The sequence below is a fragment of the Candoia aspera genome, chromosome 1 (genome assembly GCF_035149785.1).
Source record: "Candoia aspera isolate rCanAsp1 chromosome 1, rCanAsp1.hap2, whole genome shotgun sequence".
In the NCBI taxonomy this organism is placed as follows: domain Eukaryota; kingdom Metazoa; phylum Chordata; class Lepidosauria; order Squamata; family Boidae; genus Candoia; species Candoia aspera.
The window spans coordinates 324,973,648-324,996,019 of NC_086153.1; the positions used below are offsets into that span (position 1 = coordinate 324,973,648).

At 38.0% G+C, this 22,372-nt stretch overlaps 1 protein-coding gene across 2 annotated transcripts in view; it reads left to right on the forward strand.

Moving 5' to 3' along the window:
• The window catches only part of MAP4K5 (mitogen-activated protein kinase kinase kinase kinase 5), a 95,176-nt gene that overhangs the window by 39,835 nt on the left and 32,969 nt on the right, over positions 1-22,372 (forward strand). For both annotated transcript variants that reach the window (XM_063290553.1, XM_063290554.1), the window contains exons 4-15: positions 1,826-1,916; positions 2,840-2,904; positions 4,495-4,550; positions 7,201-7,248; positions 7,482-7,524; positions 9,642-9,714; positions 10,794-10,925; positions 11,036-11,098; positions 15,946-16,027; positions 19,223-19,339; positions 20,119-20,197; positions 21,428-21,486. In XM_063290553.1, the coding sequence (XP_063146623.1) occupies positions 1,826-1,916; positions 2,840-2,904; positions 4,495-4,550; positions 7,201-7,248; positions 7,482-7,524; positions 9,642-9,714; positions 10,794-10,925; positions 11,036-11,098; positions 15,946-16,027; positions 19,223-19,339; positions 20,119-20,197; positions 21,428-21,486 (908 nt within the window). The remainder of the gene's footprint in view (positions 1-1,825; positions 1,917-2,839; positions 2,905-4,494; positions 4,551-7,200; positions 7,249-7,481; positions 7,525-9,641; positions 9,715-10,793; positions 10,926-11,035; positions 11,099-15,945; positions 16,028-19,222; positions 19,340-20,118; positions 20,198-21,427; positions 21,487-22,372) is intronic.

Genomic DNA, 22,372 nt, shown 5'->3' on the forward strand with positions numbered 1-22,372 from the left:
TGCTTCAGCTGCTGTTTGCTTATGGGACCTCCTAATATCCTTATGTGTTTCGCACCAGCAAACCTATTTCTCTTGCTGGAGCAGGATTGCAGTATTCATACTCCCCAGGCAGCACCTTGTCCCAGAGACGTGTGTGTACCTGCCTCTACACACCTTTCAATGTGCTACTGAAACTCTCCAAGCTGATGTGCTACCAGATGGGTAGAGATCCTTTCTGTTGCCTGTGAATGCAAGTAATCAGCTTCATAGAGTTGCTGGGAAGATTCTTGCAATTGTAAATATTCTAAACTAATTTGTACACTGATAGTGTTCTGTAAGTGATCAAGGGCACTAATCAAGTCTTTATTGCCTTTGTTTCTGCTGGACTGGAACTTAGTCATTCATAGGTGCATGTTGTGGAATTTCATTATGTTGCAATGAAGAAGTAAAGAAGCAGAAAAAAATGGGGAACTATTGGTTTTAGAGTGGCCACATAATATTGTTTGTACAGTTCAGGACCATCAAGACAAGGTATATCATGAGTGTGATTTGATAAATCATCTTTTTTCATTTTTATAGTAATACAGGCTTGATTTGATAGCTTCTAATGAACAAATTGATTTTTGAATATTTTTAAAGGATTTCTTAAGCTCAGAAGTTGAATTATTTGCACCATTATTGTTCCAAGAAATTGTTCATACTATTAAATTTATAAAAATAGGGAAAGCTCCTGGCGCAGCTTCTTGCACTTGCATCATTGGAGGTATATACTGAAGCCTTTTTTTAAAAATAGTATTCTCCCTTCCTCTTTTTTATGAGGCTTATGTAATGGAGATATTGAAACATGGTAAGGATCCTTTTGAATGTATAAACTATCACCCAATTTATTTACTAAATGTACATGCTAAAATGTTGACATAACTCTGGCACACAGGCTGTAAAATATATTACTTTCAATAGTTCAACCTGCTCAATCTGGCATTATGGTGACAAATGTCAGGTAACATCAGACTGCAGACAGATATTTATTGCTTGCTTGCTTGCACACATTCATAGGCTGCCCAAGTCAAAACAATTCTGGGCAGTTATAGATTGGAAATGCAGACAAACTACATTGTGGCTTGTTGGATGCAGAAAAAGCCTTTAATTTGTGGAACATGATGTTTTGATGAGATACGGATTTCCTTCTGTTTTTATCAACTTGATTAAAATGTGGTAGCTTAATCCATCCATTTTAGTGTTTACAAATGGAATTATTTCTTCACCTTTTAGGCCTCTTCTGGAACTTGACAGGGATATTCTTTATTTCCTCTCATATTTAATTTGATATTGAAACCATTTACCTGGTTTATTATACTGTACAGTCAAAAGAAACTGCATAGTGCTGTAGTAAGAAAAAATACTCCTCTCAAAATGTCCGAGACTCTGATTAACGTTTCTCTTCAGATTCAAAGCCCCTGTTGTTTCCTTTTCCAAAACTCTTGAGTGTTTCTTCAACTGTGTGAAATGGGATTTGGGAATGGGGGTGGCAGGATTAAATGGAATTCGCAAAGATAGTAGGCACATCATTGGTGAATCCTGCTGAATTTTAGACAGTTAGATGCAGTGTTTTAAGGTTTGAATTTTTCTTAATTGAGAAGAAGGAATGCATCTTCCAAGATGGTTGCCATTATAAATTTTACCCATAATCTGAAAGCTAATAATGTGTTGACATATCCCCTGCCCCCAAAACTATTGTTATATGCAATTTATGTGGATTCAGTTACCCACTACATGCAAGTAATGAATCAAGATCTCTTTGCAAACTAGCAAAAGCCCTCATAATGATTTACAATCTGTTTTTCAGGAGATGATTTCTCATTGATACAGCAAGAAATCTATATGGTTAAAGAATGCAAACACTGTAACATAGTAGCGTACTTTGGAAGCTATCTCAGGTAAGGCCTCTTGCTTCTTATCTTAGTCAGAATTATTTTCCATGCCAACTTCCTGGAGATCGCTAAAGCCATCTGCAAATGTACCTAGAAGCTGTTGTGCTTGAGAGTTAGCTATCTATTGCAACATGCTGTTTACTGAAGCTTTATTGCTAAGTATGGAGCCTTTCCTTAGCTGTGATGACATAACAGTAAAGTAAACTTTTTCACTGAACTTAAAGTGACATATTTTCCATTCCACTGGAATTTGGCATTTCACTGAACTTCATCCCTCACTGGAGTTAATCTCATTTCATGCACACATTTTTAGGGCATCTGATGTTGAAACCCCCTGTCTGCCCTTAGCTTTAGGGATAGGCTAGAAATAACAGCATGCCACAAATAAAAATTGCTCAATTGTTGTTTTGTAAGTGGGAGCTTGCTGTGATCTATAATCTGAATAATAAATCGAATGATAGATGGATGTTACAGTAGTCCTTGATTTATGATCATTTGCTTAACTACTGTTTGAAGTTACAATGGCACTGGGAAAAGTGACTTGTGACCGGTCCTTGCACTTATGACCATCGCGTTGTCCCCATGGTCATGTGATCAAAATTCAGGCACTTGGCAACCAGCATGTATTTACGATGGTCGCAGAATCCTGGGGTCACGTGATCGCCATTTAGGGACCTTCCCAGCCAGCTTCTGAAAAGCAAAATCAATGGGAAACTGCATGATTCACTTAATGACTGTGTGATTTGCTTAAAGATTTGCCGCAAAGAATGTCATAAAATTGGGTGCGGTTACATGATGCCTCACTTAATGACTGCACTGCTTAATGATGAATTTTCTGGTCCCTATTGTGATTGTAAGTCGAGGACTACCTGTATTCAGTTTGGGTTGTTTTAGAATATTGATTCTGATAATTTCTGCTTCATTTTTAGCCGTGAGAAGCTGTGGATTTGTATGGAGTACTGTGGAGGAGGGTCCCTTCAAGACATTTACCATGGTACCCAAACATTTTATTTATTATTTACTTTTAATGTATCCCTTTTCTTCTCACTTCCCTCCATTTTGTATTCATGGCAATTTTATTGCGATGGCTTAAAAAATATCACCATGTTGCTTGCTGTTGGCCATGAAAGTTAACTGTGGGAGCCCATTGTCAAGCCCCTGTGGTGAGCAAGAAGTTTTCTCGGCGAACAGGCAACAACCTTTCTGAATTGAGAGAAATTGCTTTTATTATGTTCTTTTGAGGCCACCCATTTGCAACAAATTAATAATATAGTCTCAGGCCTGTAGTAGATTTGTCTTCAGAAAATCAAGGCTGGAAAATAGGTGGCCAGGGAATAAGACAGGCAGAAGTCAAGTTCCAGAGCAGTAAAGATGCAAGAGAGGCAGAGGCATCATCAAAGCTTGACAGAAGTCAAGAATCAGTCAAGAAAAGCAAACAAGCATTTGGGCAGAGTCCTTGCAGAAGTGACAAAATAGTTTTCCGACTGGAAAAACAAGTTTTGATGGGCTGCCATCTGGCTTTTTTCATCAGCTGACTGGATAGAATGTAAGATGGCATTACAGCAAGGTGGCATTACAGGTTACCTGGTGCCCTTGAACCATATAGTCCAGGCTGCCAATCTGTGCTATGACACAGAAAACAAGGCACAGAAATCTTGTTCTAAACAAAACCATAATTCAGTCTTCTCTAACTTTTTACACTCCAGATGTGTTAAACTCCCACAATAATTAAACTATATCCTTTGGTAACATCACAAGGAAGAGAGTGGAGGCATCTGTCTTTATTTTCAGCTAGCCACATTTTCTATTGGCCAAACTGACATTAGTGTTAACTAGATCATTGATCTGAATAATTGATAATGCATTAATTAATGCTTTTTTGAATAAATGTATTTAATATTAATCACAATTTGCATCAATCTTAATAGCAAGCCTCAATTGTTTGAAATTGCTTCCAGCATTCTCACAGCCACACTGTAGACTTGAGGTTCTTGCATGTAACCCTAAGCAATAGTTATATATTACATAAGAACATAGCCATAGTAAGAATCCCCAACTACAAAACCAGCAAACAGCAAATGACAATGCTGGTACTTGCCACTATAATTCTAGTTTGGGGCCTAAATGTAGAGAGGCAGATAACAACATATATTTCCGGGAAGGTCTTTCATAATTGGGATACCTTCACAGAAAAGAGACTCCTCCAGGTAGTTGTCTTCCTGGCTTCTGAAGATGAAGGTGCCTACAGGAAGATCTCACTGAATAGGTAGGTTCAGAGAAAGCAGTTCTTCATAATGAAAGCAGGCCATTTAAACTTGTTTGACACCGGAGGTAAGCAAAGGGAGCGTCATCACACTTGTATGTGCATCCAAATATATGTGGAATGTCACAATGAAAAATTGAGTTCTAGGCTTGGCCTAATCTTTTTTTTTTTTTTTTTTTGCTGCACCACAACCATTACAGGAATGTGGAGTTGGTTCCTTGGATGCCCGTTTCATTTTTGGCTTGTTTGATGCTTTAGTCCTTTACAACAAGAATGTGCTGCTGCATATTTCAGCATTTGTAAGTTTGCTTTTCCTTTCAGTAACAGGGCCACTGTCAGAGTTGCAGATTGCATACGTTTGCAGAGAGACATTGCAGGTAATGGATTGCTTCAGGCCACCAAGTCACTTCTTTGGGCTGAGCTGTGATTTAAACTGTGGGGGTGGGGTACAGTTCATACTCCATCAGCTATTGCTCTGTGCTAATTGAAAATAAATAGGCATCATGCACATGTCTTTTAAAGTATGCATTTCAAAGCAAACATCTGCTTCTAAAGTGATACCTTGAATCAGTTCCCTAACAGCTGCTGCTTCTTAATTTTCATGTGAAACAGTGAAATGACAACATGGATAAAGTCATAAGAACAACAAGGAAAAGGCTTAATATGTCTGTATTTCTGCATGGTATAGTTTCAGTCTCTAGAATCTCCAGTTCAAAGATGTTCATCTGAGAAAAATGAGAAAAATTTGTGGTGGAAACCATGTTACAATAGATACTCCTGGACTGGAAAAGGCTGGCTGGGTAGAAGGAGCTTTTTTTTTTTTTTTTGATGTGCTACTGAATACATCTGTGTTGTAATATAAATGTAAGTGGGCTCATGAGGATCACACTTTGAACTATCTAGCTTTAAGCAGCTAGATTGCTCTAGAAAAAGACTATTTTTTAACAAATACCTGCCTATAATTGAGGAAAAAAGAGCTCTTTATCTGCTTTTTAAAAAATGTAACACATTTGTATAAAGGTGATATATAGCATATTGCTGATTCTCAGTGCAGAAGATTTTAATACAATTAAATAGTTTTGATGGATATGTATCCTTGTAGACAAGAGAATAGAATTCTGGACTTCATCATTTTAAACTTCTGTGCCAGGTGGAGTCATATTTTTATAGATTAATAAGCATATAGAACACATGACATCTCCATGGATAAAATATATAAGCAATGCTTGTCATAATGGTACAGGTGTGTTGATTGGAGATATAAATGTATATGTACTTTTGTATGCAGATTATGCCATGCTCTTGATTGAAAACCCAAATATTTGCAGCAAATGGTAGATTGTAGGATATAGTGAGAAGTATCAGTCTAAAAACTGTTTATATCAAAAACAAAGGTAGTTGTATTTGACAGGGAAAATGGAGTGAATGATTGTTAGTTATAGATAATTAGAGCAGATGGATGAATTTGTGTATCTCAATATGTTGTTCACTAAAGATGGGGAAATTAATGGAAACATTCTGAGACATGCAGGTATTGATTAAAAAGGCAAAGTATAATGTGAGGCAAAAATGTTAGTCAAAGGAAGGAAAATGGCTAGGAATAGAAAAGATAAAAGTGAGAAGTTTAAAGAACAGAAGATAGTGTATGAAGCAGAGTAGGAATGTGGTAGAAGCAACGATGGAAAGCGAAGGAGTTGCATGGTGACTTAAGTTGATAACTAGTTTTAGCTATATTTCCTTTTCTTTCCTCAAGCCTGTTTGGCTTAGTATTTCTTCTCTGTCTTCTGCATAACATTGCTTGCCCCCAGAGGGAATAGTGTGTGTATGAGTATATATGGGCATGTATGTGCGCATGTCTGATTATGCAAACAGGGAGAAGTATGTAAGCTTACAATTTACAAAGAATTTTTCCCTTGGGACACTTCTTAAAAGAAAGGGTCAAATTGCTGTCATTGAAATTTTGTAGTCCAGAGCCTTCTCTGAAGTGATGCAATCTTGAATTCTCCTACCTTATTTTGTGTTGTGTGTAGAATGATCCTAAATCTTGTTCAGAGAAAACCCAATGTTTTAAGTAGATTGAAAATTCAAATGCTGCTGTCCCATTTAAAAAAAAGTATTTGCCTATAAAAACATTTTTAAAAGAATTTGTAAACAACAAATCAGTCTTGTCTTGCTGCACTTAAGTTAATTCGGTGCCTGGAAGGATATTAAAATAGTATCAGCTACATCAACTATATTAGGACTATATTTAACGGGAAGTTTTGGCACTTAGTGTAACAATACTCGGCATCAATTGTAACAAGTTATCTGCAACAAATATACAGCTTGAGTTTTTATGTTACCATGTTTCTTGTGCCAGTAATGAATGAATAGCAACCACTTACCTATAAACACTTGGACTGAACAACTTCTTCCTGCCCAAGAATGTGTAATGGCCAATTTTCAAATAATCATACCATGCCACATTTTTCTGCAGCCATTCCCTGAGCAAAGAAGTTCCAATGATTTTCATTTTGCGGCCAGTAATATTCTTGCCACTGCAGTTTTTCTCCACATCAAGTTCCTTTCTTTGTTATCAAAAATGTTGCTGATCTTATTAATACCAATTTAGGAGTAAGTTACCCTTTTTCCTTGAATTTCTTGAATAGCCTTTTCCACTGTCCTTTACGATTACTTAATTTGTCTTTTCTCTTTATCAAACTTCCTGCCTTCTAGATACCTTGCAAGAGAGTTTCACCACACCCAACCAGTAGGGACAATGACCAGAATACCGGGGGTGATAGCAATTGTAGTACCACCATTATCTGGAGGCATGAAGTTACAATTTATCCCTAAAGTTGTTGAATACCTTTTAAAAAAATTCATACTTTAGATTTTATTCTAAGCTGCCAGGAGATTTGGCAACACACACATTTAAATCATCATCATCATCATCCTATCTTATTGTACAGGTAGCTTTAGATGTCTTTAATTCTAATAGAAATTACATCCTTATGCTAGCTGCTGCTTTCTGATTTTTTTCTTCAGGGACTTGCTTATTTGCACATGAAAGGCAAAATGCATCGGGACATTAAGGTATGTGACTCTTTAAGAAAAATCTTCAGCTTGTGGTCCAGAGGTGAGAGATCCATGGTTCTCTAATTGTTGGAGAACAGTGCCCAGCATCCTTTATTATTGGTCCTGTAGACTGTTAGGAGTTGTAGTTCATCAACATCTGGGTAGCCACCATTTCCCTGTGTTTACTCTAATAAAATAGTCTCTACAGGATAGTAAATAACCTACACTTTTGAAAACTTTTTGTATTTTAGGGTGCAAATATTCTGCTGACTGACCATGGAGACATCAAGTTAGGTGGGTGACCTAGCTTTCCATAATCTTCTTTAATATACTGTAAACAATTTGATTTGCAACCCTGTACATTTTTTTTTGCTACACCTCTCAGAACTCGTGAACATTGGCCAGGCTGGCTGGGCCATTCTGGCTTACAAGAGCTGTAATTCAAGCATTTGGGTTCCACAAGAGGTCATTAGGGGTTCCTCTGGGGGATCACAAGTTAATTAAAAAATTATCTCAAATTCGGGGAACTTCACATTAAAGAGGTAAGTTTCATTCTGTATTTTTAGTTTAAGAACACCGTTAATGCATATATACAGGCCTACCCATGAAACAAATATAATAATTTTGTGACTTCTGGCCTATACTTGAGCCTGAATGTGCAGGGGTGCCCTGAGGCCTGAAGAATATTTCAAGGGTTCCTCCGGGGTCAAAAGGTTGAAAAAGGCTGCTCGAAGGTATGTGAGGAGCAACAGGGCTGCTGAATGATCTGGCCCATTTATGGTAGAGTAGACTCTTGCCTTGCCAACAAGAAAATCATGTGCATCTTGAGTTTCTCTTTAAATATTATAGTCATCATAATATCATTATTATTATAATCATAATCATAGAGAAAAATAATGTTTAATCAACACAAAATGGCTTACAATTTTAAAATATTAAATATACAGTCCAATTCTTAAAAAACAATATTTGGTAAACAAGTAGATCATTGCAATAAAAACAATGAAATATAACAAATGCAATATTATGGGGGTCTTTGCGGCATAATAAATATAACTTCAAATACAATAGAAGGAAGATAAAAACCTCATAAAAGCAACAGTGGCTAAATCTAGCCAAATATAGAGCAGAGTAAAACTCTTACTCGTTTTAATCATTAAGTAGTTTTCTTCTTCACCTCTATGAAAATGAAGGCTGCATTTCAGAACTCTCTTGTATATGACAGTGGGGGTTATCAGAAGTGATTTCTATTTGTAAGTCTGCAGAATGCGATTAGGGCTGAATTTTGGTAAATTGTGGTTTCATTATAGCTTCCTTGATCTTAAGGATGTTCATTTCCTTAAAAAAGCAAGATGGCAGACCTCTGTTACATGTATTAGCTAAACTGCCTGAAGTTTACATACCCTAGTACCCAATGCATAGGAATAGGTTTTTGTTATTTAGTAGTGAAAGAAAACGTGCTTTGTATATGTTCAGAATCACCCTTTCTTTTTATTACTTCATCTCTACCATGAATCTTGGCAATGAACACTGGCCCTAAAGGGGAATCCTAGAACATGGGTACAGGCTTCCGGTTTATCATATAAATTCTTTTCTTCCATTTCACAAGACAGAACAAAATAACAGTATAGGTTTACTCATTTAGAAACCCTGATGGAAGGTGAATTTTAAATCTACAGTAAATCTGCCACAGAGTCACGATCAGGGGCCCATAGCCAGTCAGATTGTGTGATTACCAAGGCTTTGATTGATGATTACATGCCATCAAGTCAGTGTTGACTCTCAGTGGTCACATAAATTTTTTCCATGCCAAGGATTTATCTCACAGTAATCTGAATTCAAGCTCCGGAATGTGTGTAGTCATCATGGAAGACTGAGTTTGAGATGTGCTGTTTTGGAGGCAAGAAGAAAGCCAAGAGAGATTTAGCTAGATTCTCCGGATGTCTGAGGCTTAAGAAGGCATTGGGAAGAGCATCATTTTCCTCTGAGCTCACAGTCTGTCCCTGATGCAGCATTTATGCTTAATACTTGTGTATTAAACAATGCACAAAGTTGTGGCAGATGCTTATATGGCCTCTTGGCCAAAATAACCAGAAAGCACGGCACTGTCTTAGTGAAGCCTATCTCCAGTTTTAAACTTGCTTCCATTCTGCTGTATCCTATAACAAATGTCTGTAACTCTAGTCTCATTCATTTTCTTGCTAAGATTGATTTGTGTAGCAGAGTCAGAAAGTAAAGCTCTTATTCCTGGCACTGGCTCTAGATGAACTCTTAAGCACTATCCACTTACCTGAAGGGTCTGGCATTTATATGCCCCAGATGAGGAACAAGGATCTAAATAATACTTTCTTGGATTTTTGCATGAAATGGAAGGCAGCTTCTAGAAATGTCTTCAATTTTTTCTTCTGCAGCTGACTTTGGCGTAGCAGCAAAAATAACAGCCACGATCGCAAAGAGGAAGTCATTTATTGGCACCCCTTACTGGTAATAAGTTCCTTGGGATTATTTAAACAAGGGCCAGTGACCTTGAACCAGGGTTTCCTGACTCTGCTGTAAAGAATCTGAAATAAAATTGTTCAGCTAAGGATACGATATGTTGAAAACAGCAGTTGAAGACTATTACACTCATCTGTATAGTTGTTGGATAGACATGTCTCTATGCTGAATGCCTTCTGCTGAACGCAACTTTTGGTTCACCAAAAGTTTCTGGTCCAAGTAAGGAGGGTAACATGGAGCCAGCAACACATGGATCTCAGTTGCAATAATTTTCACAGTCCAGGAAGTATATTTTGCTGTAGTTGATGTCCATGAATCTCATCTCATACACAGCACTGTTCACATGCTTAGGTGGCTGACGTAGCAAAAGAAACAGCTAAAAGTGAGTTTTGGTATACTCTTTGTTTGTCTGGAATACAAACATTGATGTACAGGCCTACAGTCAATTACCTATCTAATGAACAAGCTGCAACAAGTAGCCTAAAATACTGTTTTGTGAAATTTGGTTGCTCTAAATGTGAGAATTCTACTGTAGTATAAACAAACACACATATATAAACCTGATAAACAAACATCTTCATGATCACAGAAGTATGTTTGAATTTGCTAGCAAATAATCTTTATTTATGGAAAGGCTGATCTTGTATGCTTTTGAACTGGCCAGATTGTCAAGTCTTGAAACTTGAGAATTATCCCCAGAATAGTGTCTGTCAAAATTTTCAGTGCTGTTTCAGGCTTCATTTCTCAAGTTCCGTGACTGTTAGATCAAGATAAACAGCATTGAGTTCAGGCCTGCACAGCCTGTGACCCATGAAGTAAAAAATGTCTCACACCAGCTCACTCAAAACTTGAGAAACTTCCTTTTAGCTGGCTGAGTTTAAGAAACCAGGGCCATAGCAGTGGCAAGCCATGATGCGTGACAGGTTCATTTGGCTTGATGGGTTGTAAAAAAAAATGCAGGATGTTTTAGTGTAACAGACCACATATGCTGCTCAGTGAGTCGAGGATGTTAGAGAAGGATTGAACTGTTCTTGCTCTCTAATGGTAGTAGTATTTCTCTTGTTAAGGATGGCTCCAGAAGTGGCAGCTGTAGAAAAGAACGGTGGCTACAACCAACTCTGTGACATCTGGGCTGTGGGCATAACGGCAATTGAGCTTGGAGAATTGCAACCACCCATGTTTGAACTTCATCCCATGAGGTCTGTAGCTAGACAGGTTCTCTCTATTCTAACTGTTCAAGAGTTAAGGCAAGGGAAGAGTATTACCAGGAAAATTGTATTTTCTAAACTTGTTTACTTCTCATTTTCAGGGCTCTCTTTCTAATGTCCAAAAGCAACTTTCAACCTCCAAAGCTAAAGGAAAAAACAAAATGGTGAGTCTGACTGGTCCTCCTTTTTTGTGAGTGGTCTACCGAAAGATTGAGGTAGGTTAAAATATCTCAGAAAAGTCTTTTATGCTGAGGAACGGGCCATAGCTGGAGCAAGAATATGGGGAAAAGTGCTATGCATTCCTCCCTTTGCTGAAAATTAGGTATCTAAGAATAACATTCTAATCTGCTTTAGTATTCTATGAGAATGGCTGGTACATTTCAACCTAATACTCTTCAGTTTGCTGGGTTTCAAAATTTTCATCATCTACAACCAGCAAAATCCTTGGTTATGTTGAGTGGTGATTATGGGAGTTGTAGATTGACTTACCTGAAGGATGCCTTTTTGGGGAAATATGAGCCTAAATTGCCTTGAAAAATTAAGATTAAATTGGCTAGTATCTCCTAGTAGAGCAGGATGGCTGCTTTGAGCATTGATCACTTCCCCATTCAGTGCCAGTATATGGATGTTGACTTTGGCATCATCATAGAGGAGTAAACTGTACTAAGATTCCTTAATGTCAGTGCCTTGCAGCTATTTCAGGTGCCAGGCATCCTGTCCTAAATAATCTCACTAGGTTTGGCAATCACACTTTCAGGAATCTAATGCAAATACTGTATGCTGAAATCTTACATTAGGTGATCTTGTGAGGTTTCTGCCATTTCAGAAAATTAATTGGGGGCATAAATGAATTCTAGAGGTGTTAAAAATGGCATACAAGCTTTGTATTACACTCCAGCTTACCAGGTGTGAGAGTATCCCCAGAAGTATTGCCATTTTCCCAGCATGCACTGCTGAAAGCGAGAGAAGGATGCCTTGAAAGGAATGCTGTAAGAGAGCAAGGAAGTTTTTTGGTTTGCTGTTCTTTGATAGACAGTTTCTTCAGTTGAGATTTCTCAGTTCTAATTCTGATTTTGAATAGCCTTCCAACCCATTCCCACCCCAACATCCTTCAAGTACAGATACATTCACCTTTGTTTTATGAATAATCAGATAATGAGACAGGTAACGCCCTTAACTGGCTATAAGAACAATGAAAAACATAGTTTCATGCCCAAAGGAATGGTATTCAAATAGGTCTCAGCTCCTGCTGCTCTCATTGATTGGAAAAGGTATTTTTATAAATTGAACATTAAAATACTATTTGAAGGTAGCTTGTTTTTCCTTTGGAGTTGTGGTTCCATAGGCGAACACTGGAGGAAACGGATTATCTAGACCCATTTCAGTCAAGTTGCAGGCTGGGATTTAGTACTGAGACAGCTTTGGTTGTGGTTGTCAATGACATGTGGCAGAGCCAGGATGGCCATGGTGCATCCATCCTTGTGCCCCCCCAGTGGCTTTCAATATGTTGACCATGGTATCCTTCTGAGCTGGCTCCGTGGGTTGAGGATTGAGGTACTGTTTTACGGTGGTTCTCTTCTTTCTTCAGGGCCAGTTCCAGTCAGTGTTGGTTGGGGAGGAGAGATTACTCCCTAGGCCCTTCCTGTTTGGGGTGCCACAGGGTTCTACTCTCTCTCCCCTCCTTTTCATCATCTACATGAAACCACGGAGGTCATCCACCAGTTTGGGATTCAGTATCATCAGTATGCTGATGATACTCAATTATATAGTTCAACCCTGGGCCAGCCAAGTGAGGCTGTCAATGTTCTGTCGCAGTGCCTGGAGGCTGTGTGGGTTTGGACAGGGAGGAATCATCTCCGACTCAGTCCTACCAAGGCCAAGTGGCTGTGGGTATTTGGACTGTCCAGATTTGGGGATATTCCATCTTTGACCTTGGATGGGGTAGCATTTCCCCCTTCAAGTTAGATAAGCAATCTGGGGACTTCCTGGACTTGAAGCTTTGATATCATCATTGTCACTTGTAAGGCTGGTTGTTGTACCTGTTGTCATTAGTTTGGTCTTCTTTATATTTTATTTTAGTCCCATTTTTTCACTATGCTGCTTAACTTTTATTACTAGAACTTGCAGATCTTTTTGCATTTTTGGCTATCATTAAAATATTGCAGGCTATTGATGTTTCTTCCTCCAATTTTAAAGCCACACTCATCATCTTCCACCCAAATAGTCAGATCATATTCTTTTTCTACAAAAACGTTTGCCATGTACATAATATTCACATTGGCTGCCCTTTTCCCTTTCTTTGGAAAAATAGTGAAAACATTTTAAAGAACTCACGATTTTTTTAAGATGCTGCACTTCAACTTCTTGCAGCATGAGAGGGTTTAACATGTTATTTACACAGAACAGTCTCAGCAGATGGCAGCACTTGGCCAATCTTGTTTAGTCTTGGAAGCTTATCAAGGTTAGGCACTTATCAAGTTAGTACTTAGATGGAGATTTGCAGGGAACACCAGAATGTAGGCTAAATAAAATTAAAAAAAAAAAAATAGTTGAAGGAAGCAATGGCAAACTGTTTCTAAAATCACCAGGAGCTGAGCAAAAGGCTGAACTCTGTTTTCATAAAACAGGAAGCATAAAATGATTATTTATAGGGGACGCGGTGGCGCTGCGGGTTAAACCGCTGAGCTGTCGATCGGAAGGTCGGCGGTTCGAAACTGCGCGGCGGGGTGAGCTCCCGTTGCTCGTCCCAGCTCCTGCACACCAAGCAGTTCGAAAACATGCAAATGTGAGTAGATTAATTGGTACCGCTTCGGCGGGAAGGTAACGGCGTTCCGTGAGTCATGCTGGCCACATGACCCGGAAGTGTCCTATGGACAACGCCGGCTCCAAGGCTTTGAAACGGAGATGAGCACCACCCCCTAGAGTCGGACACGACTGGACTTTACGTCAAGGGAAACCTTTACCTTTACCTAACTTAAGAATGTGGAGAGCCATGGAATAAAGAATTGGAATATTCAATGCATAAATAAATGCATAAATAGAAAATTTTAATACTTCACATATATTGGACACCTGTATTTACTTTTCAGAACGAATTGGTGGGTTCAGCTACTAGTTTGAAATGTATTCAAAATGCACTATTATATATGATGCGGTTGTGTGCGCCTTTTTGGACAGAAGTTATTTTACCTATTAATTTTATTATGGAAGTTTAATTGTGTTTTATGGATGATTATGGGTTTTTTTAGAATTTTATACCAGTGATTTGCAAATTAACAGGACAGTAGTAGAAATAGATACTGTATGCTTTTTTGATTGCAAAAAATATTACTATTGTGCTGAACGAATGTTCATTTTTTATCAAGTATACAATGGTCTGAAGAACTTACCTCTCTTCTTCCTATATTGAAGCAATGATTGTACTTCAGGAAATCCTATTTGGAGGACCATAGAAATTTGGTGTCTGTGTGTGTATTTACTGATGTATAAATTGGTGTATAAATTGATATATTTATTTCCCATTTTAATGTCAAGAAAAATTATTTAAATGTAAATAATTAAATTGTGTTGCATGATACAAATACATCTGTATGAACAGTTTTATTTAGTGCATTAGAGATGTATATTGTCTCCTATCATCATTTTTGTCTTTCTTTAAACAAATATTAATAAATAGTTGCAATTCACACACAACAAAGATATCACTTAATAAAATAAGAGCCTTTGTGAATAAACAGTACAGCAGAAATGCTCTGTGTAAATGGTCCATTCAGTACCTCTGTTATCAGACTTTTCCAGTTGAATGCCCTCCATACTGTGTATGTTCAGCTGCAACTTTCATTATCTCCTAATCAAGTTTGCTAAGGAAACACCTTAAAGATCTCAGATAGGAAGAATAGAAAAAGCTAACAGATATTGTGAATTCTGAGCTTGAGGGTGCAGTATTCTTATGAACAGTGTCATACAATCCACTGAAAGATAAAGATATACATAGAGCCGGTTTGGCGTACCAGTTTGGCGAGCCAGTCTGGCTAGAAACCAGAAGACCATGAGATATAGTACTGTCTTAGGCACAAAGCCAGCTGGGTGACCTTTGGCCAGTCACTTTTTCTCAGCCCTAGGAAGGAGGCAATGGCAAACCACTTCTGAAAAACCTTGCCAAGAAAACTGCAGAGACTTGTCCAGACAGTCTCCGAGAATTGGACACGATTGAATGGATTAAAAAATATACGTATACATACACATATACACAGATTATGTGCCATCAAGTCAGTGTCAGCTCTTAGTGAGCACATAAATAGATTTTCTCCAGGAACTGAAACATTATGTAAAAGAAATTACAACAGGCTATATTCATGATGGGCTAATAACTCATTGCCTACATGTTTTACTTTATGCCTGTTATCTCTGAACCATTTTAGTAGGTTCAACTATTAGGATCAGGGATGAGGAATTTATAACTCTATGACTGCATGTATTCCTCATCCTAAGCCAATACTTTGGTCAGTCTAATTTCTACTTTCTCTTCAAGGAGTTTGTTCACACCTATAGTAAGAGTTCCCAGCAGTCTCTGGGAGAGGAAAAAAAGAGGCATTGGTGAGAGAATAACTATCCCCAGATACGTTTGTCTCTGGCATCACATAATGCCCACAATTGGGTTCAGCAGGTTATACCTGATGGAATGTGAGCCTCAGCAAAAAAACGATCACCCCACTTTGATTAAGAAAAAAATCAAGTTCCATTCTCTACTACTTTAATCTTCCCATACTTGGCACCCTGCAGGTATAATTGGATTACAGTTTTCATAATTCCTAGCCAGCTTGGCCATTGTTGATATTGAACTGAAATGCTGATAATTGTTGACCAGCACATCTGGAGAGTTTCAGTCTGGGAGAGGCTGTACGTGCTATTTCCATTTATCTCAGTTTGAAGCAATTATTTAGTCCATTATACATTAGTTCTGCATTAGCTACCACTTTGATTAAAATTGCATCTTTCATTTTCTTTAAAGGTCAACAACATTCCATAATTTTGTCAAAGTAGCACTTACAAAAAATCCAAAGAAGAGGCCAACAGCTGACAGACTTTTGACAGTAAGTATCTTTCTTTTTCTTTAGAGGATTAACATTAAAGTCCTATCACCACTAATGGAGTAAGTGTTCAAGCTTTCAGTAGATCAGGAGGTCCTGCATATACTTCTTAAAAATGCTGTAAAATATGATAAGTATTAAAGAAATTTCAGGCATGCAGACATGTCTTGTTTCTATAATAAATTCTTTTGCGTTAAGACTGTGTTACTGCGTTATAAGATAGGCCTGCCCTGCTACATAAATTTTGCTTTTTAAATATTGATGAAATTAGATTTCTTTTTTAACAAAAAAAAAAATCCTGGAAATCACAGAAAGAAGCAAAGTTCTCATATTTATGGGGAGATTAGGTAAATTAGAATTATGGAATGTGCATAGCACGTTACCTCTTACATATACACTTAAAGGAAAAACATTATATAGACTGGATTGCTAATGGAGTTCTGTTTTAGACTGAATGGTTTGAGCCTGGAATGATCTGTGGAGTCCTTGGTGCTGTCTTAGCTTGGTTGGTTGTTTGTAGACATTTTGTTGCCTGATTAGGCAGCATCTTCAGTGCTAGAAGGGGGTGGGGTTTTCCATTCCCTTCTAGCACTGAAGATGTTGCCTAGCTGGGCAACAAAACATCTGCAAGCAAACAACCAAGCTCAGAGAGCACCAAGGACTCCACAGTTCAGCCCTGGGCTACAGATATTCTTTTCTAAATCAATCTTCTCTCCAGGAGTCTTAGTTTCTACTAATTCTACTTTACAGAAGAAGCAATTTTTTGTAAGAATTTTATTCAGTTTCAAGCAAAGATAAAAGCTGCAGAAAAACAAAAAAGTACAAAGAAAAAAAACTAAAAAGGAGTGAAAACACAAGAGAATTTTTTTTTCAAAGTTACAAAGAAGAGTGACTTCCAACTTTTAACAGCAAGGATATATAAAAACTTTCCATAGTCAATCCCTTACTCTATATTAAACCAAAACCACATTATTTCTATAAATCATTCCATATTGGCACATTATAAAAATCACTAAGTACAGTTTCTCCCTCCCCTTATATTAAAAGAAAAAGAAAAAAGAAAAATTCATTTAAACCTCCTAAGCAACTTCCCCCTCCCCAAAGATAACATCTATTTAATTATTCCCTTCCTACTACTATTCAATACATTTCTGTCTACTATAATAAAAATCAAACTAAAAAGCACATAAATTGTCTGCCATTTTACTTAGTAATACAACGATTTTAATGATCTTAATCTTAATAAACCCAAAACGCTCCAGGTAGACATTTTTATACCTTATTAATCTTAATCCAAATCGTTAAAGATAAATGAAATCAGCCAAACCTTAAAAGCAATCCAGATAAATATTCTTTAACCCTTATCCCACTTCAGAATAAACCAGAGTATTTACATATCCCTACAATGTACACAGAGCCTTTTTCTTAAAAAGATCAAACAGCCCAACTTCCCCCCTCAAAAACTCTGACTTCTTTTCAGGAAACCTCCCATAATACCCCCTTATTTTTCTTGGCATTCCACCAGAAAAGCAATTTCACTTGTGGCTTGCAACTCACTCTCTCCCTTAAATTTCTCCAACTTGACTATCCAATCTTCATCCAGCATTTCAACAGAAATCCTGAAATCTCACTGTTAGAAGAGACATTTCTGTCACTGTTAAAATCCTTAGTTTCATCCACGACATCTCCAACCAGATGACATGTTTTAGATCTCATATTTTCCACAATGTCCTGAATGTCTTGCATAAAAACTTGGTAGGAGTCAGAAAGAATCTGTTTGAAATCTTGTTGGAAGTCAGAGAAAATCTGTTTAAAATCCTCCATGTCTCAAGCAGTAGATTATGGTGCCCCCTAGGAGCTTAACCAGTGAAAGTCAAAGATATGAAAGAGTTCCAAAATGTGTTTGTACAAGTGAAAGTGAGATATGCAGACAGTTCCCCAGGGAAAGTAGAAGCAGAAAGCTGAAGGTTCAGATCAGCCAATTTAACGTGTAGGAAAATGCTAATATCTTCAAACTTAGTACAAAAATAATAACAGGGAGACAATTATTTACTCTCAGTCCTCCTTAATATTTGGAGGGAAAACAAGGTCCAAAACTGAAAAAGATTTTTTTTTTAAAAAGTAATCCCAAAAATAACTATAAGCACCAAGAGAGCCAGCTTCTCCTTGCTGTAGAAAGCCTCTCTTAGGGTACGCGTACTTAAAAGAAATATAAATTTCTTTTATATTTCTTTTAAAGCCCTACATGGCATGGGTCCAGGTTACCTCACCCCCACTACATCAGCCCTTCTCACCCAATCATGCAGAGAGGGCACGTTGCAGACCCCGTTTGTAAGAGAATTCCATCTGGTGGGGTCCAGGAGGCAGGCCTTCTCTGCAATAGCTCCCTCCCTTTGGATCATCCTTCCCCCAGAAGTGAGGTTAGCCCCCTCCCTCCTGGACTTCAGAAAACAGCTGAAGACCTGGTTTTGTCTCCTTGCCTGGAATAGGGAGGGGAAGAACCATTCTTGGGGCTGGTTGATTCCCTAGTTCTGCGGGGACCGGTTTTATTCCCTTATGGTTTGAATTAGATCTGACGTGGCTTGGACTTTATTGCATTTTATGCTGACTGATTATTGGTTGTATTTATGATTCTATTGAAATTTTAAATTGTTTTTATTGTGAACCACCCAGGGTCCCCTGTGTGGGGGAGATGGGCGGTGATAAAAATTTGATTGATTGATTGATTGATAGATAGATAGATAGATAGATAGATAGATAGATAGATAGATAGATAGATAGATAGATAGAGTGATTTAGAAATGGGGTGGCCAGTCTTAGTGTCCCTTTAAGGCTACAGCGCGGCTTGGAAAATGGTGACATCCCAGCCTCCCAGCTAGTTCTTACCAGTCAAAACGCAAATGCTGTTTGCGATCTTCTGGCTGCAAGCAGCCATCCAGAGGGCAGATGGGGTGATTCCTGGTGTTTTCCTTTTTCTGGAAAACACTCCTGGATTTTCAGGAAAACCTACCTGAGCCCGAAAAAACTGCCACATTGTCAGCTCTGCCTGCTGAGCCTGTGGGCACAGCTGTTCAGTCCGCCATGTCCCCACTGGAAGTGAAGAGGCAATTTTTGTTTTAATCCATGCTTCAACATGCATTACAAAGATTTTGGATGTGTTCTCTTACACTAATATTCATATATATATATATATTTTAGCATAGCTTTGTTGGGCAGCCTGGTCTTTCTCGGTCTCTGGCTGTTGAGCTCTTGGACAAAGTGAACAATCCTGATAACCACCCCCATTATAGCGAGGCAGATGATGATGATTTTGAGGTGAGTTCTCCTTCCTATCAATTTCCTCATCTTATTTTTAATTTTGGATGAAACGGTAAAGCTCTGTGCCAACTAGGCTGTTTCATTCCCAGGGGTTGATGGGGGGATGCTCAGTCAAGGAATGTTCTTTGGCTATTAGAATGTGCTTTGTGTAGGTCTGTCCTTGAAGATGATTTCAAGACTTCAACCGGTACAGAATGCTACTGTTTAGTTACTTAGGTGACTGCATAAATTATAGACTCTTGAATGTCCTACCAAATACCAAATTAATATTTAATATTAATATCAGATCGGGGCAAATATTGAAAAATCCTCTGATATGAAATTATCAAATTCCAAGGTCCATTTGATCTCTTTTCTTAAAATTTCTCCTTTTTGTCCTGCCCCTTGTCCTGTTCCGTAGCCCTGGTACTTAAGCTGACAACTTGTGTAGTTTTTGTAAAAATGTAAATTTTGCTTCACAGACATTATATAAATTAGCATCAGACTATTACAGGTAGTGAAATGCCTTAGATGGTTATTATTTCATGCAAAACATTTTAAAGGTCTTTATTTAAAAAATATTTATTTAGTTTTTTTTTTAAATTTTAAAAAGTTAAAATTATAATGTAAAGCATCATAAAACCAGGAACTTCAATGAACTCTTGGAAAATTTGTACAAACCACAGGTAGAAAAAAAAAAATCACAGCTGCAAAAGCATGTCAGTGTTGGGATTGTGGGGGAAATTCTTTTTAAGTTCAGGAGGAGCTCTGAATGTCTGCTTTTCTGAATCCTGTAGCCACACCCAATTATTCGCCACACGATTCGCTCTACCAACAGAAATGTCAGAGCAGAAAGGACAGCATCTGAAATAAATTGTGAGTTTCCTGTATATTTTAAAACTAAAATATTCTTCATCCTGTCAAACACCAAGTTAAATTGAAGTGTTTATCTTTGAAGCCGCCTTTCCCACTCTGGTGACTTCTAGATTTGATGGTTTACAACTCTCAGCATCCTTTCGAAGTTGGAGAAGGGTGTTCTTAAGAATAGAATAAAATAAAATATTCTGAACTTCCAAACTGAGTTGAGAGTACCTCCTTGGCTAGTTTTTCGGGCTGTTTTCTAGGGTCTCTAAGAAAAAAAGGGCGAAAGATATTGATTCTCAGTCATTCTGGCCTTTCCAGAAAGTTCCATGCTTAGCTTGCATGGGCAAAATCTTTAAAAAAAAAGGTAGAGCAATATTTGTTCACAGTACATTCATTCATACTTGGTTTGTTGTATCAGAAAGAGGAAGCACCCCACTGAAAACACCCCCTCATACAGCAGGAAGAATCTTGCTGTGTTTTTTGACCAGATGTTTACAATAATATCAGAATTACCCCAGAAAATTGGTATTTTGACATTTGCAAAAAAATTCTATTAAAATCCTCTTCACATCATTTCACCATTTGTAAGTATTCTATTCCGTGGGTGTGTCTGTGCGCAGATGCGCCTTTGAGTCAGTCGTGATGCCTGGTAGCTGCCTGGATAACTCCATGCCATTTGCTTGGCAATATTTTCAGTAGTGGTTTGCCACTGCCTTCTTCCTAGGGCTGAAAGGGTGTGACTGGCCCAAAATCATCTGGTTAGCTTCATGCCTAAGGGAGGACTGGAACTCACAGTCGTCTGCTTTGTAGCCTGGTGCCTTTAATCATTACACCAGACTGGCTCACTATTCTACAATATACTGTTCCATGTTAAAAACAAACGAACAAAATACTGAGGGAAGCCAACAAATCAATTAATACAAAATACCAATTATTATAATACAGAACAGTATATTCTAGTTCCCTTAGCATTATGTTATAAAGAGACAAGAATCACAAACCACATATTTTAATTAATATTTTAAAGGAGAGCAGTTTGAGTTAAAAATGCTGATCTTGTTAAAATGAAGACTTCTAAAAGTTTTATATACTTGAGCTTTTTATAGGTTGGGTTCTTTTATAACTCTGTGTGTGTGTGTGTGTGTGTGTACTTTTAAAAGGACATGATATTGAGAATATTTTAAAATCTGTTGTAGGAGAATGTCATGTTTCAGTAACATTGCAAATATCCATGTTTTACAGTTGACAAGTTGCAGTTTGAACCACCTTTAAGGAAAGAGACAGAAGCCCGGGATGAAATGGTATGGGTTGACTAATTCTTCCTCCCTCTGTCCTCTCTGAAATTTTAATTTGCAGCAACTCCTTCCAGATATTCTTTAATTCTAATAAGTAGTTTATCATAATACATTTAATAAGGAAAGAAAGAAGGGTTGTTAGATTTATTAGATTAGAGATACATATTTAAGGTTCTCTTTTATTTTGGTGTGACAAAAATGCTGGCTGGGGAATTCTGGGAGTTGGATCACACATTTTAAAGTTGCTGATGTTGAGTTTGACTGATCCAAAATATATTCCATAGCTGTGGCTGGACTCCAGTTGTGAATCTGATTGCTACTCTGCTAAGGCATCCAGAACATCAAAGGATTAATGGGGTTATCAGTTTCTTTCCCCTCCCCTGTATCTCCTAAAGACGTCAAAGCATTTGAGCCTTACCTCCTGTATTTCAAATGGTATTGCCTTAAAGCTTAGATTATAAAATGTAATATAGGTAAAGGTAAAGGTTTCCCTTGACGTAAAGTCCAGTCGAGTCCGACTCTAGGGGGCGGTGCTCATCTCCGTTTATAAGCCTTGGAGCCGGCGTTGTCATAGACACTTCCGGGTCATGTGGCCAGCATGACGACTCGGAACGCCGTTACCTTCCCGCCGAAGCGGTACCTATTGATCTACTCACATTTGCATGTTTTCGAACTGCTAGGTGAGCAGGAGCTGGGACTAGCAACGGGAGCTCACCCCGCCACGCGGTTTCGAACCGCCGACCTTCCGATCGACAGCTCAGCGGTTTAACCCGCAGCGCCACCGCGTCCCATAAAATGTAATATAAGTGAATATAAAAATATATATTAGATAACTACAGGTAGTCCTTGGTTAACAACAGTAATTGGGCTTGGAATTTCCATCACTAAGCAA